Here is a 17,301-nt window from a genome sequence, read left to right as displayed (position 1 = left end):
TATCTCATATTTTTTTTCTCATCTCAAACCTTCCTCTTCTTCACCTCAAGTTACCTTAGCTGATGGTTCTACTACTTTTGTTCGGGGTATCAGATCTCTATCTTCTATTCTTTATATTCTTTTCCATTTAATTTGATGTCTGTGAGCAAACTTACCAGAAATCTTAACTGTTCCATTTCGTTTTTCCCTGATTCGATTGTCATGGACGATTTGGTGACAAAGAAGACGATAGGTGAAGGACATGAGTCAAGTGGCCCCTACTACTAGGACAATAAAGCACGTACAGTTTCCCCTTGTGCCTATCCGATAGTTTCATCTCCTTTCATTGTTGACTAAGTAATCCATCATTCAACAATTTGAAACTTTTAGTTACTGGTTTACATTCCATTTCTGTTTGAGTGTAAGTTGAGTCAGTTAAGAAAGCATCATTGTGTTGTGTTCCATTTGCTTCTCGAGTTAATAAACGTGAGTCCAGTCCAATTATGTTAGTTCATTCAAATGTTTGGGTCCTGGTCATGTTACTTCAAAATTGGGATTTTGGTATTTTCTCACCTTTGTGGAAGATTGCTCCAGGGTTACCAGGTTATATTTAATGAAAGACCATTCTAAGTTGTTCTCTATTTTTTGTGCCTTTTGTACTGAATTTCAAGCCCAATTTAATGTGCCTGTTCGTATACTTTGATTGACAAAGCTAAAGAAAATTTCTCTCATCCATTTGAGTCTTTTATGACTCAATTTGGTATGCTTCATCAGTCCTCGTGTTCTCACACCCCACAACAGAATGAGGTCACTGAAAGAAAGAACCAACATTTGGTGGAGGTTGCTCACACCTTGTTACTTCAAATGAACTTTCCCAAACTTTTTTGGAGTGATGCGATTCTCACTACATGTTATCTCATTAATCTTATCCCATCTTTTGTTCTTCATGATCCTCCATTTCATTAACCTCCTCGTATCTTCAGTTGTGTTAGTTTTGTACATCAACTTACACCAGGTGGTGACGAGTTTGATCCTCGCACTATTAATTGTGTTTTCTTGTGTTACTCTCACACTCTAAAGGGTTATCAGTGTTATATTCCAATTATTCACTGCTTCTTTGTATGTCGGGATGTCGCTTTCTTTGAGTCCTCGCCTTATTACTCTGCACCCCTAGATGCCACTGATATGGTCCATGATCTTCCACTTCCTATTCCCAGTCTTGGTCCATATTCTACCTCCTCTTTTCCTACTGAGCGTTTATCTTGCCCGGATTTATAGGTTTACACGCGTCGTCCGAGCCAAGATCTTGCTCTATCTATGCTTCTCCAACGGTTTCCTCGTCACCAGATCACAGTCCACCAGATTCTCCACCCCATGATCTAAATCTTCCTATTGCTCTTTGCAAGGGTAAGTGAACTACTTCACATCCTATTTCTAGTTTTGCTTCATATGCTCATTTTTTCTCCATCCTGCTCCTTGTTTGTTGTCACATTATCTTCAATACCACTTCCTAAATCTGTCATATAGGGTCTACCTCATTCTAGTTGGAAGAAAGCCATGGAAATGAGTTCCTTGAAACAAACTGACACTTGGGACTTGGTGACTCTTCCTCTGGGAAAATCAGTTGTTGGATGCCGATGGGACTATGTGGTCAAAGTTCATCCTAATGGCACCATTGATGTATTGAAATCCCACCTTGTGGTCAAGGGTTATACTCAGGTTTATGGTCTTGAGTATTCTGAGACTTTCTCGCCTGTGACCAAAATTGCATCTGTTCGTCTATTCATTTCCCTAGCAAGCACATTCAATTGGCCTTTATTACATCGGTCGGATGTGATTTATGCATTCTTACGTGGTGATCTCCATGAGAAAGTTTATATGAAGCAACCTCCCAGGTTTATTACTCAGGGGAAGTCTGAGTGTGTATCGTTTAAAGAAGTCACTATATAGACCCAAACAGTATCCTTGTGCCTAGTTTATTATTTAGTGATGTTGATGTGGGTAGAACATTCTGTGATGTTGATGTTGATGTTGTATCGTTTATACAGGCATACTGTTGCTGAAAGGATATTGTTAATTGTGAATGTCGATGATGTTGTGATTATTGGTGATGATTGTGTTGGTATTCAGGAGTTGAAATGCATTCTACAGAATAAATTCTGTACAAAACATCTGGGACAGTTGAGATATTTTTTGGACATTGAATTAGCCAAATCAGGTCATGGAATCCCTTTATCTCAGAGAAAGTATGCTCTTGATTTGTTAAATGAAACAGGGAAGTTGGGGTCTGAACCAATTGACACTCCTATGGATCCCAACACCAAATTGATGGCAAATCAGGGTCAGTTGTTAATAGATCCACGGCGGTATAGAAGGTTGGTTGGCAAGCTGAATTATTTGACTCTTACAATACCAGACATCTCTTATGCTGTGAGTATGGTGAGTTAGTTTTTAGATCTTCCTCAAACATGTAATTCGGACACTATTGTACACATTTCGAGATATCTTAAAAGTGCACCTAGTCATGGGTTATTATATTAAATCATGGTCATGTTCGAATTGAGAGGTATACTGATGCAGATTGGGCTGGATCCCCATCCGTAGGAGGTCCACTACTAACTATTGTGTATTTGTTGGAGGTAATTTGGTATCTTGGAAAAGTAAGAAACAAACCGTGGTGGCCTGCTCTAGTGTTGGGTCTGAGTATAGAGCTATTGCATATACTACATGTGAGTTATTTTGGTTGAAGCATAGGTTAGAGGAACTTGGATCAGAGCACCAACATCCTATAAATCTGTTATATGATAACCAAGCAGTAGTTCACATTGCATCCAATCTAGTGTTTCCATGAAAGAACAAAGTGTATTGAGGTTGATTGCCATTTTATTAGAGAAAAGTTGTCACAGAATGTAATTCGTACAAGTCATGTAAAGTCAAAAGATTAGTTGGCAAATTTATTTACTAAAGAGTGTGGTATATTTTTAACAAGCTAGGTACATATGATATATATGCACCAGTGTCAAGGGTGTTTATGTCATTGTAGTATTACTGGTTCAATATATATAGTTAGAGGAGCCAACCCTAGTGATTAAGCGCTCTCATTGTTCTAAATGCTCTCTTATTCATTAACAAGGTCAATTTAGGTATTTCACAATATTGAGTTGTCATGGGCAGAAACACGATAATTTTCCATCCATTTATGTAACGGATTGTTAATGAAAGGTTTATATTGATACAAATTGATAGATCAAGGAGATAAAATGTAGCATTTTTTGTTCAAGAGAGCCAAGTGACAATAAGTTATTGTTCAAGGGAGAATAATTTGCCCAATAAGAAATAAATACAATATAAACAATAATTTATTGCCCGTTCAAGGGGATAATAGTTTGCCGAATAGGAAATAAATACACCAAACATAAAGCATAATTTATTACCCAATCAACTTATATATAAGATGGTACTTGGGTTTCTATCAAATATAAATTAAGCAATGTCCACCTGAAATGTAATTTTCGAGGAACCACTATTGAAGAGAAGATCTTTTAGAGCTCTCTTTGCATCGGCACGCTTTTGACGAATTTCATATCTAATATGATTCTGTAACCAACAATTACAATATCAATATAGTCATATAGTGAAGAAAACACACAAAAAGATAGAAGGGAAATGACTAACTGCTTAGGTGGAGGCATACAAAAAGTTTGAAAACTACACAAGACATTTATTACAAAAATCAAAAATAAAAGTCAAATATCACCACTATAAAGGATGCACTGATTGTCCTATGATAATGGCTCTTTAGTGCTTTACATAGGATTTCAGGTGTATATTTATTGTTCTTTTTTTTTTTTTAATAAGTGCAAACATTTATTATCCTTGAGAAGGCCACAAGGAAAGATTTATGGCATTTACATTCAACGAAATAGGATTAGTTTTTGAAATTCACGAAATGCATCCATCCGCTTTCATGCTATCAGTTGTTGTTGGGGCTTCCATACTATAAAAATGGGTCTTGCTAACAAATGTCCCCGGGGCACAAGAAAAAGACCCCAAAAAAAAAAGGGAAATTACAAAGAAAAAAAAAACAGAGTTTGACCCTTGTAACAAAATAAACTTTTGAGTTTTCAATTTTGTCAATTTAAATACTAAACTTTTGACTTGTTTTCAATCTAAACCATTTGCCTATTTCCATTAAGTAAAATTGATAGAAAAAAAAAAAAAAAAAAAAAAAAAAAAATTAGTCATTAAATTCAATGAAAAGAGTGACATTTTATGTACACCTACATTGAGTTTAATGATTAAAATACATTTTTTCTGTCAGTTTTACTTAACGGAAATATGCAAATGGTTTAAATTGAAAATAAGTCAACTTTTGGGGTTTAAATTTGAAATTTGAAATTTAGGGTTGAAATTTGAAATTTGCTAATGTGGCTGATGAAGCCAAATCAAGAAATAGACTTCATTAGAGAGAGAAAATCCCAAAATAGATACAACAGTTCTCAAGCTCTGAAATATTCAATATCAAAATATCATCAATTGAACACTAAAATGGCCTAACCACCTATGTATAGGATAAAAGACCCAACTAACTCTAACTAACTCTTATGGTACTAAAAACATAACCATACTAATTCTAACTACATCAGTGGCACCCAAACTTCATTTGAAATTTTATTTTATCCCCCCAAAATATCAAGTTGACCCTTAAATAAAATGAGGCTTGCGGTTCTAATTGACATTTTAGAGATAGTTTGGGGGTAAAATGAAATTTCAAACGAAATTTCGGTGACATGTCAGCAACTTCAGTTTAATTATAAACAGGATCTAATGGTGGGGGTAAAAATTGATCCAACATCAAATAGTTTGGGTGTAAAATTGATATTATTAAAAAATAGAAGTTGAGTTGATTTCCTCATTTTTTTAAGATAAAAACTTGATGTAAGATACAAATTTAACTATGCAAGGGTCGTTTAATTTTTTATAACTTGTGGGGTTATGTTTTATTTTAGTAACTTTTTTCAAGGACTCAATTGCTTTGATTTAAATGCTTTAAGGACTTGATAGACTCAATTGAAAGTTCAAGGACTATATAGATAATTTCGCAAATACTTTAGGAACTTAATAGAGTCAAATCAATTGAAAGTTCAGGAACTAAACAGATAATTTTGTAATAGTTCAAGGGTAGTAAGTGAAATTAACCCAAATTGTATTACAAATTTTGAATAATTTTATGGTTGGTGGGATTTGGGCACACAACTTTTGTTATCAAGGCAATGTGATGGAGAACAAAATAGAGAGAAGAGAAGAAGGGAAACACACACGGCCATAGCCTTTTACTCTCAATAATTCTAATTCATAAAACTCATCATTACATTGTTAAACCCTAATATATATGTATATATACAAGATCAAAAACCTAATCTAATTGAGAAACTTTTCCTAATATTATTTGGGAAACAATAACAACTACCAATTGCATTTATGGGACCAAAAACCTTTTGAGCCCACAGGCTTCATCCTAGGCTTCCAAACACTAGTCATGCAACATGGTTCAAAAAGCATCCTAATTGAATTTATATTTAAAAGAAATAAAAATAAAAATTTTAAATTGTTAGGAAATCTCTCTGTGACGAACTGCAGCAAGTCCTTGATCAAAGGTCAAAAGTAATATCAATTAACTATGGCAACGCGCATTAGGAAGTTTAGCAATGCAATATGTATTTTAAGCTATGACAAGTTTTTGTACGTAATTCTATTAATAATAATTTTTCCTGTATTTGGCTTGGTAGAAAAGGTCAAAAAGTACTTCTCATCAAAGTTTTTGGTAAGAAAAGAATTCATTAAAAATATCAAGAACTGACATACACTAGATAGGGCTGCAAATGAACCGAGCTATTCATGAACAAGCTCGGCTCGGCTCGTTAAGGGCTCGGCTTAGCTCGGTTCGTTTAGTAAACGAGCCGAGCTCAAGCTCATATAAGTTCGGCTTATCAAGCTCGGCTCATTTATCTTTATTTAAATTATATAATAAATATATTATTTATATATTAAATAATATAAATAATACTTTTTATTTAAATATTTTTGTTTAAATAATATAAATAATATTTAAAAAAAAATTATCGAGCTGAGCTCGAGCTCAATAAACGAGTTCGATAAGCAAATGCGCTGAGCTCGAGCTCAACAAAGCTCGGCTCAGTTCGTTTGCAACCCTAACACTAGATATGCCCATACAACAAGTTATACCTTCTAGCAATTGTATGCATGCAATGCATATTCAAGTATGCTACCTTGCAAACCCATGACATGCATCAAAATCATAAATGATAGAAATCTCAAGGATTACTGCAAATTTGGATACCTTAGATGGTTGTTGACCTCGTCTTACACCCTGCAAAAACATTTTACTTGTTAAAACTTAATTGAAGACATGACTATGCAAAATTACCACATGTAAAGTACTTGAATAATAGATTTGCCTTAAACGGATCAGTAGCATCTAAAATTACATTTCAAACTAGAAAACACAAACAATTCTATGAAGGAAGCCAAACTCCTTTTTATCTATTCGATGGTCCAAATAGATGGCTATCATCAATTTCAAAAAGAAAAAGGAGAAACAATCAGAGTGTAATCGACTACTCATTCAAAATATTTCAAATCAAGGTTATTAGAATCTTACGATTCAGGATTCGATTCATATAGTTTGATACAAGTTTTAAAAGAGAGAGAGAGAGAGAGAGAGGGAGAGAGAGATGTCTTGCAGTTGAATCTTAAATTGAGTGAATCTTATGATTCAATTGTGAGTGGCTCAATTCTTGTTGCATAATACATAAAACGGCATCATTTTCGCAAAGAATTAACTAATTTTATTTATATAAGTGGTATTATATGTATATATATACGATTTAGTTATATTGATATTCATTTCATTTTAAACACTATATGCATTTTTATATGTATACATATATAAAATTACATATTATGCTAAATAAAGTGAACTATGATTCACGATTCACTATTTGACAACAATGTGGGTGTTTGGGAAGTGGCTATTTTTAAGCTGTTTGGCTGTTTTAGTAGGCTATTTTAGTTTGTGTGTTTGGAAAGATAGGATAGATTTTTATTTGAGTTGTTGTATTGAAAAATGTGTTTGAAATGATGGTAGCATGTAAATTGACCAAACTGCCCATACAAAAATTAATAAAATATAGAAGGCAACAGTTCCGCGAGGGAGTGATTGAATTCCGAGACATTGAGAGCCACTGGCTTCTTGAGGAGGAGGTGCTTCTTCTTCTCCGCCACCAACACCACCCACCGGATGTGGAGGTTGGTAGGAAGGGGGATGTAGACGGCGTCCACGTTGGGGTCGTTGAGGACGGCGTCATAGCTACCGTAGATCTTGGCAGAGGAGGGAAGCCGTTTGCAGCAGCGAATTTCGAGGCTTTGTCGATGGAGCGGCTGCCGACGGCGTAAAGGGCGGCCTTTGGGGGGGAGAATGATGGCCCTTGACACCTTGCGTGCGATGTCGGCACACCCTATGATTCCGAATCGGATTGGATTCTTGGCCATTGTTGATGATGGAGAGTGTGACCTGTGGTGGAGTCTCTCTGTAACTGTAGTGTGAGAAAGAAGTGTTATGATAATCAGTTCTCACTTTTTGCTTTTGTGGATATGAGCAAGAAAGGGTAAAAAAGTCTTTTTACCCAGTTAATGAGATACAACTAGACTGAGGTTCTCTACCTCTCAAATAGTCAAGCTACACAACTTTTTTCTTATTTGAGGCTAAAATAGCCTGCCCACCCCGTTGTCAAACACCGCCAATGTTTCAAATAGCTTATGACACTCACCAGCCCAAAAAACTCTACCTAGCTACAAGCATTGGCATCTCTACTAGCTCTCACAATGATTTGGTGTCCATTTTGCCTTTTTAACTCATCCTAATTCTGGCTTTATAAATAAAAATAATTTAAGGCAGCAACATGTAGAGGCTGTCTGCCATATCAACAAAGTTCTTACAAAAAGCCATAGGCCTGTCTATGAAAAGATATCTGAAACCAGGCCAAAAAAAATATTTTATTTTAAAATGCGTCATATTCCTCTAGTAAAAATCTATATACACAAAACAATGGCTACAAGAACTATTCTCTAAATAACCAAGAAAAGAGAGCATCATTCATGACTTTAGGGAGAACCCAGTCCAAACCTATCATCCATGTAAACCAACATGACTGAACACCCGAGGAAAGAGGGGATGTTTTGCCTAAAATTGGAATTTAAATAACAATTTAATAAAAATACGTCACTTATGAAACTATTTAGCTTAATATAGCACTTTTTGAAGTTGCAACTTGAATCTACAATTTTAAATGAAATTGCAAGTTCCAATTGTGGTTTTATGCTGAATCAACAAAATGCCAATTTTATTTTTTTTTTTTGATAAATAAATTTTATTGAAGAAGTGCATCAAGAAGATGCTAAAGAATACAAAAGATAGGAACCCTAAAAAGGGAAAACAACTAGCCGATTGCAACATCAGGGAAATCTAAAAAGATAAACAAATTAAGATCCACACACCCTGACACCCAACCACACAAGTCTCGCAAAAACCTATCTTCTAACCGGGATACATAATGAGCAATCCGTGAAAAGATTCTGCTCCAACCACAACAACCACATTAAGCATAGAGGGGCACCCAAGCCTTACGACGCCACTACCCAACCTGCCCCCTACTCCAACTCCAAAGAACTTCCACCCCTTTCTGTTGCACCCACATAACTCCAAAAGTAAAAAAAAACAAGCATCCATAAACGATAAGCTACCAGACACTGAATCAACAAATGACCCACCAATTCCGCATCACCACAGCACATACAACAATAATTAACCAAAATATGCCCACGCTGAACCAAATTATCAATTGTAGGATCCTACCAAAAGCTGCTGACCACACAAAGAAAGCCACCTTTGAAGAAACATCTGTAATCCAAATCCGCCGCCAAGGAGACTCCCCCACCCCACCTCTACATAAAATTCGATAAAAAGAGGACATAGAGAAAACACCTTTGAACTCAAACTCATAATATCCAATAACTGGCCACAGCCCAAACAAAACTAGAACATCCTCCCCCCCCCCCCCCCTTCTATAACACAGCCCAAACAAAACTAGAACATCCTCCCCCCTCCCTTCTATATGCAACCCATGAAGAAAACTCATAATATCCAATAACTAGCCAAGCTCCCAATCCTAGACCTACCAACACAGCCCAATATCCCAAACTACCCCATTCCCAATCCCACCCCTTCCCAAGTAAGAGGCCACCATAGCATCCGGATCCACACCAAGATAGAAAACCAATGGATACTGAACTTCCAAAGCCACTTCACCACACCAACGGTCCTTCCAATACCTCACCCTATTTCCTGAACCCACCCGAAAGAGGATATGCTCCAAAAACTCCCCCGACCGAGCCAAATACCTTTCCACAAACCACAACCATAAGACCCACGGTGACAAACTTAAAATCGCAAGTGGAAAATGTGATTTCGTGAAATTGCAAGTTAAAAATGTGATTCATGAAATCGCAAGATAGAAATGTGATTCCATGAAAGCAAGAACGAAACTTTACCATCATTGGAAGCAAGTGCTTAAAAAGGAAAGAAGGTAAAAATTATGAGGAAGAAACTTTATCATCATTGGAGGCAACATCATTGTTCATCAATATTGTGGTCTTTAATTTGAGTGCCTTGAGAAACAAGAGTTGGCTGAGGATTAAGGTTAGAATCAAAACCCAAGGAACCAACGGGGGCCTTCATTAACAGTGGAAAACAGTTGCATCAAGTGATAGATAAAAATCTACACAGGGCAGAGAATAGAAACTCATCGAGTTTGAGGGGTAAAATTTCGGTAGCTTTACTTCTTGTCTCTATAGCATATATATATACAGGCCACAGTCTCTCTCCTCTCTAACTCTGTGTCACTATGTTTTGTAAACTCGCAGTTGCAACTTATGATTTTGATGAATAACATTTAAATGATGTTGAGATATTCTCTCTCTAAAACCTTTCAGTTCTTTGTCTCTACAAATTCTCTCACTTGTTCTTGGATCCCGTCACAATGCCAATGGACCTATAGTGGTGGATACAGTTTTAGTTTAGCTGAGTAGAACTATTCACATTATTTTCCAATGTTTATTGATCACTATTCACGAACATGGATTCAAGAGACCATAGAAACAGGTCACAGATCTACTTTTTACATCAACTTCTATTGATTGTTCAAACTTTTCAATTCTAATAACAAACTCCATACTCATATCATGTGGTTATAAAACTGAATATAGATACGTTATAGACAAATTAGTAAAAAGAAAAAACTATTTCTGGGAAAAAAGAGCTATGCACTTCTATTTCTTCAAAATATGGACTTTATGACGACCCTTCAACTATGACAACATCTATCACATGGAAAATCAACTTTCATTTTCCTTCCCCAAGTGTATATGACTGCCCCTTCATTTTCATATTGTTGCATTACCATTATGATTTAATGCACAAAATGAACTATCTTCATTATCAGACCACTTTTTTCCATTTTTCACAAAACATTGAGTCCACAGCTCACACCGTTATTGCTAATCATAGTAGAGGCTTTAGCCTATTTAGCACGGACAGTTTCGCAAAGCAATAGCTTCTGAGAGCTTCTTCAATGTTGTGCTATCCGGCTCGCTACTGCTCTATTTTGCCTTGAAGCTTTCAAATTTCTACTCCAATGGTAAGGCATATGGCTTGGTATATATTGCCTATAGGTAAACATTATGTCAAATATAGCACAAGATTTACCAATAGCAAAAATGTGTCTTTTTTTCTTTCTTCTAGGGACCCAAATAGAGCATTTTGATTTGACATTTTGTGAGAAAAGGTGAAAAAAATTTAAGGGGTTGGCCAGTGGCTAGAGATGGGTGTAGGAATGGTGGCTGTCGGCTGGAATGGGTGGGGAGGGAAAAGGAAAAGAGCAGAGAGAGAGAGAATGTAACACTTTTTTTTTTGGATAAATAAAGAGAGAATGCAACACTTATGGTCTAAACCGGACCTATATACCCTATTTGATTGGCTTCAGGTACGGTTGTGTTGCCTTGGAATTGAATCGTTTTGTTTGTATCGTTATTGTAGTTGTTGTTGATGTTGTTAATGCAATAGGATTATTTCGGGATTTGGAGAAGAGTTTTTGGGGTTTGTTATTGTGAATTTGAGAGTCAAAGTGTGATTTTCTAGGTTGGCGACCGATCGTAGCCCTTTGGGCAATCGCTCACTTCATTTGTATTTGTTTCGTATGACTTTCAGTAGTTGGTGATCACGATGCAATCAATTGCTTCACCAAGTTAGATTTTAAATTTTCATCCAGTAGCTAGAGATTGCTGTGCAATCGATCGCTCTGAAATGCGATCGATTGCTTTGACACAGATATTTCATTAATACACGTTTTCTCCCTTCTCTCACTTTTTCTCTCCACTTACTCTCTCTCTACCATTAATACACCATATAAGCTTCAAGCTACCCTAGCTGAAGTAAGAGTTGATCTTCAACTCAAGTTTCAACATTGTAGAGCTCAATGAGGGCTTCGCTTTCGTCAGAGCTGATTTTGATTTCATCCACCTTCAAATTCTAGGTTTCTCCTCCCCACTATTTGAGGTAGGAATTTCTTTGATCTACTCAACAATATGAGTTTATATTTGGATGTGGTACATTTCTTTATACTAAATTGAGAAATATGTGGAGATTTTTTTTAAATTGCATTGTAGAGATTTAGGGCTTAAGAGTATTGGTTATTTCTCTATATTTTTCTTAACAAATGTATTTTTCTTAGTGTTTCATAACATGAGGATGCTTTAGTTTGAGAAAACCCCAATTTCTTGGAAATCCTAATCTTGAGAAATTATTTTATTATTGAGAATGTTATCTCTACCTTTGAAATTGAAATGATATATCTTAATTTATGAGTTATGGTATACGCTAGAGATTGTAAATTGTTGGTAAGTGGTGGAGAATTTCATTGTAGAAATCACCAGCCTAGGGTGAATTAAAACTCATTGTAATAATTTGAATTGCTGAATTCTTAAAATGAGAAAACCGGTTGATGAACAGTGATGTTGTTGAACATATTTTGGATGATTGACATTTGCATGAGATGCATTACTAATTGAAAACCCCTTGTTTTAAAATAAATGTTAAGGGTGAATCCAGGTAATGTATAGAGATAAGATTAAGTTAGCGAGAGAGTCTACAGTAAAAGACTGAAAAAATCAACACAGAGTAAGTTTCCAGTAACCAACCGACAAAGTGGGGGTGTTTAGGTGGTGCTTAGTGATGGCTACTGGCAGATAGATTGACTTAGGGATTCAATTGGATATAATTGGGTAAATTATGAATTGAAAATATTTATTAATCATTGTGATAATCCATGAGATTTAAAAAGGAATGTTATGATTGATAGAAAATGGGATTTTAACATTGTACACATATGTTATAGCATCATGATCATATACATGTGTAGATCAATATTAGTAAATGTAAAGATCTTTCCAATAGACTATATGTTCATCCCACGTTGAAAACTTTTCACACATTGATGACATATCACGACCATGAGTTAGCATGGAATGTAAGCGTGAGCTAAAGGAGCTCTTTTGATTATTGACCAAGGGCCTTTATTTTGTCGGCCGAGTGCCATTTCTTTTGTAAAGGATTATACCCTTTTTAATTATTGTACGTCTATAGGCATTTATTTAATAAAGAACGTTGATTCCATTTCGATTTATATACTGTATATTCATGTCATGTAGTTCATGAATATAGGACGTATGTAAGGATTATCAACCATGTACTGATGACTTATTTATACACGGAGGGTGACTTTTAATTATTATTTATTATTGTCCTTCCGGTATAATTTTTTGGAAGATTCTCCAGGGTTCAGATCTTCTAAATTCGGGTTGTGACAGGGAAGAGAGGGAGTTAGGGCAACAAATGAGAGGGGTAATCATTTAATTTTGTCCATTCTTTTGCAATTGTTTTTTATAAGGCTCCATGGTAAATGCAATTATTTTTATTGCCCCTTCTTTAGCAATTATTTCCCCTGCTTTCCATTTTTTTTTTTTTTGGTTGCAATTTCCCCAAAAAAATTACATTAGAGCAACATTCCTAAAATAAAATATTTCAACACTATTCACTGCTAGCAATAACTGGCTTTTTATTCAACAACCATCGGACTTCCAATGGGTTCTTTTATGGGTCCTCTACAATCTTCCGACTATTCCACACGTCCAAATTCCACAACTCAACAATACAACACAATACAATACAAATGCATTATATATATATATAGAGAGAGAGAGAGATAATTGAATAGCACTAAACTGAATTCAAAAGCAGGTATCAAAAACCACATTTAACTGAAACAAGAGTTGCACATTTGTATATTGAAATAACGAAATAAAGTTAATTTGCCCAAACAACGAATTCCACATTATATAAATATCATATCACCTGAAAAGAATAACTTACAGGGTTCAACTTGGTTTTCCATTTGTCGAAGGAAATGGGAGTGGAATGAAACGAAGCGGCTGTTGTTGTTGACTGAATTATCGAATTCTTGAGAATCAAAACGTTTCGCCATCTGGGTAGTATTTGCATTATGTCAACCGATTCAATTTTTTTAAAAAAAAGGAAACCAACTCTATAAAAATGATGTACAGTGTTATATGAATCAATAATTTGGGCCACTAAGGATTATGATTTGTTGGTGCAGAAAGCTTTGGGTTTCAGTTTGGGGGCGTTGAAGCGCGAGGAGGAACCGTAGCTTCATATCTTTCCCTCTCCTGTCTGTGGTTTCTACATTCTAGGTCTGTCGTTCGTCGGTGCGCGTCCGAAAATTGGGCTGGGCCTTGCCTTGATCGAGATCTTTTCACCACCTGTTAGAAGTCAGATTTTTTTTTTTTTTTTTTCACATATATTTTAAAAAAAATAATTAAAAAAAAAATTAACTTTTAAACTTCTTCTCAAAACAGTTACGCGGTGCAATTTAAGAATAAAATTACAAATTGGTTTGACAAATAATTAAATTGTAAATTAGGCAGTTTAGTTGATTGAAAAATAATATTAAATAAATAGGGACAATTGCATGCATGTTTTAATAAGTGAATTTATTATTTAATAGGTGCTATGATAATTAATGTCGTTTTTAATCAAACATTATTAAAAAATATTACTAATTGTTAATTTTTAGTGACAATTTAAAAATTGAGAAATTTAGTCAAAATTCTTCCATTGGATACTTTATTTGGTAAAAATGACAACTCAATTTATTTTACTTCATAAACCCTCTAAGGAATAGGCGCATAATTGAGTAAGAAAAAAAAGTTAAATATCCTTTTTTTCTTAGATAATATTGTCAGAGTAACATGTTACTGTGAGGCCCTATCAAACAGAGTAATATGTTATTGTTTACATCAATTTCGACAGTAATAATTTTTTTTAAAAAAAGAATTTCATAGTCAACATGAATATTATTTGATAGATCTTGATGAGAGAATTATAAAAAATACTAATTTTATTAAAAATCGACATCTAAATCAAAAAAATTATTATTTTAAAATTTAATATTTTGTTAATAGTGGCATGAGTTGGACTTCTCCAAAAAAAAAAAAATTGTGCTTATCTTTAATGTATTAAAGTTTTATTATGAGGGGGCTATAACCAAAACTCCCATAAAAAATTTGTCACAAAAATGTCACTAATTATAGATTTTAGCGACAATTTAAAAAAAAATCATTACAAAAAAGGTTACTAATTTTTAACTTTCAGTGACAGTTTGAAAAATTCGTCACATAAAAATGTCACTAATTCTAAATTTTCTCGACAATTTATAAAAAACATAATAAAAAATACTAATTGTCAATTTTTAGCGACATCTGCAAAAAAAAAAAAAAAGTCACAAAAATATTATTTTTAGCGATGATTTTACTAGGACTAACTTTCAATAGGACTTAATGGTAATGAAGTCCAACTATTATGATCTATTGATAGTTTATTTAAATAAGTATCTAGAATTTACTAATTTGTATAATATTTTTTAAGGTGAATTACAAGTACACCCTTGAAGTTTGCTTAACATATTAATTGTTTTTTGTGTTTTGAAAATTACAAATACTTTTTTGTTATAATTTTTTATTTAACAAAATTAATAGAAAAATAAAATTTATAACTACTCTCCTATATAATAATAAAATTACATGAATTGTTAATTTAAATATATTTATAACATCATCAAAAAATTATTAATTGATTTGATAATTTATTAATAAAAAGAATTATTTGTTATATAATTAGAAACTTGAAGGGGCAAAATGTAATTTTTAAAATCATAAGGGGCAATTCATATTTTAAGCAAGCTTTAAAAAGTGTATTTGTAATCTACCCATATACATAACATTAACTGATTTTACATAATATTTTTTCATATATAAAACACTAATTTGTAACAAATTCTACATCTTAAATCATACTGATTTTTACTTTGTTATTTCATTAAAGATAAATAAATAAATAAATATATATATATATATATATATATATGTGAATTAATTATAGTGGAATGGAGCAATTTCAAAGGAGAATTATAAATTTCAAATCGTAAATCAAACTAATCCGCAGTTAGCGAGCAGATCAGTGCAAATGGGGCAGTTTTAGTGAATTTGACGGTACTTTGCACAACCCTAATTAGAGGTGTGGGCGGTGCGGTTCAGGCAGTTTGAGAGTAAAATTATAAATCAAACCGTGAGTGACGGATTGCCAAATAACCAAACAGCAATTTGGGGCTGTTTCAATTTGTCAGTTGATTGAAAAATATTTTTAAACAATTATTATGCATTTGCATAATATATAACACTAATTTGCATAATATTTTTCATATATATGACCTAAACTAATTTTACATAATATTTTTCATATATATATAACTACTAATTGATAATAAATTTCATATTTTAAATTTCTCTCACACTCATTTTTACTTTGATATTTCATTAGAGGTTAAAAAAATATACATATATATTAACTATAGCAGAACAAAACTATTTCAAAAGCGAATTATAAATTTTAAAATTTAATCCATTATTAGTAGATAGATCTGTGTGGATCGATGCGCTGTTAACAGATTGGGTAGTATTTTATACACCCCTAGCCTTAATCATGGTTGTTTCCCTCATGGGCTCATTTCGGTCCTACCTCAATAATTCTAACTGTTTAGTTTTTAGAGTACGCCTTTATAAAAATCAAAAGTTAATAAGACATCGATAACTTTTTGATCAAAACTATTTATATCTAAAAAAATAAATAGTGTGTGTAATTAATACAAATAAGATCTAATCAAAAAGTTATTGATGTTCCATTAACTTGATCTTTCACAGAAATATACTACTCAACAAATTCTAAAAAATGAACGATTTAGATTATTAAGACAAGACCCTGTTGGCACCATAAATCTGTAATTATTATTATTATTTATTGCAGGACACATAACACTCTTCTACTCACTTGAAGGTTATAAGAAGTTACAAAATGATGTGGAAAATATGATGGGAAAATGGAAGAACATGGAGTATGCAGTGGAGGAGTTGAGAGATTATGAAGGGACACATGGCAAGACAAGAATGAAGATGAAAGAATAAGATAGTTACTAGATAGTTTTTTCCTACAGATGTTTACCTATAAATAGCCATTCATGACTACATTGTAAAGGGAGCAACTAAAAAAAAAAATCAAAGACAATTAATTTATATTTTTTTTATCATTTATATTTCCTGCACATTACTGTAAGATTTAATAATACATGTAACCATAATAATAATGCGGAATTAAACTTTACAGGATCTTGAATTCAATACAACTCAAGAATAAAATGAATATACCTTTGTCAGCCATTGAATTAGAGAAGTTGAGAAAATACCCCTTACAATTGAACCTTTAATTTTTTGGCTCACCTTCTTCTCTCTGTCTCTCTTAATTAGGATGACTATAAAACTTAAAGTGATAGAAAAATACTTATGATATGAAAGGGGAGTCACCCATCCTTATATAGAGGAAAGAAGAGGGCCAGATAAACTCTATCAGAAGAATTCCTAATCCATCAAGGTTTCCTTCTTATCTTAGAGGAGTGATTATATTAAAATTCTATTTACTGAACTTGATCTCAAATATTGGCTTTCTCTATTTGTGGAGTCCAAATAAATTAAAACATATAGAAAATATGTAGGCTATTGGGC

General features: G+C 33.6%; 1 protein-coding gene across 4 annotated transcripts in view; it reads right to left on the bottom strand.

Moving 5' to 3' along the window:
• Positions 1 to 13,966, bottom strand: part of LOC114296041 (Chaperone DnaJ-domain superfamily protein) — a 32,008-nt gene extending 18,042 nt beyond the window's left edge. For 2 of the 4 annotated variants that reach the window (XR_014339627.1, XM_028240329.2), the window contains exons 1-3: positions 13,544 to 13,962; positions 6,341 to 6,370; positions 3,478 to 3,576 (exon numbers count right to left, since the gene is read on the bottom strand). Coding sequence is in view for 2 of the 4 variants with exons in the window: in XM_028240329.2 (XP_028096130.2) it covers positions 3,478 to 3,576; positions 6,341 to 6,370; positions 13,544 to 13,672 (258 nt within the window). In the remaining 2 variants the exon portion in view is untranslated. Of the gene's footprint in view, positions 1 to 3,477; positions 3,577 to 6,340; positions 7,596 to 13,543 lie in introns of all 4 variants that reach the window. The other 2 variants (XR_014339641.1, XM_028240328.2) reach the window with 2 other exon arrangements.
• Positions 13,967 to 17,301: the final 3,335 nt, after the last annotated feature.

This window comes from Camellia sinensis, chromosome 1 (genome assembly GCF_055761805.1).
Source record: "Camellia sinensis isolate YWXY chromosome 1, ASM5576180v1, whole genome shotgun sequence".
Taxonomy (NCBI): domain Eukaryota; kingdom Viridiplantae; phylum Streptophyta; class Magnoliopsida; order Ericales; family Theaceae; genus Camellia; species Camellia sinensis.
The sequence above is the reverse complement of the archived record's forward strand: the minus strand, read 5'-3'. Positions and strand labels throughout refer to the sequence as shown.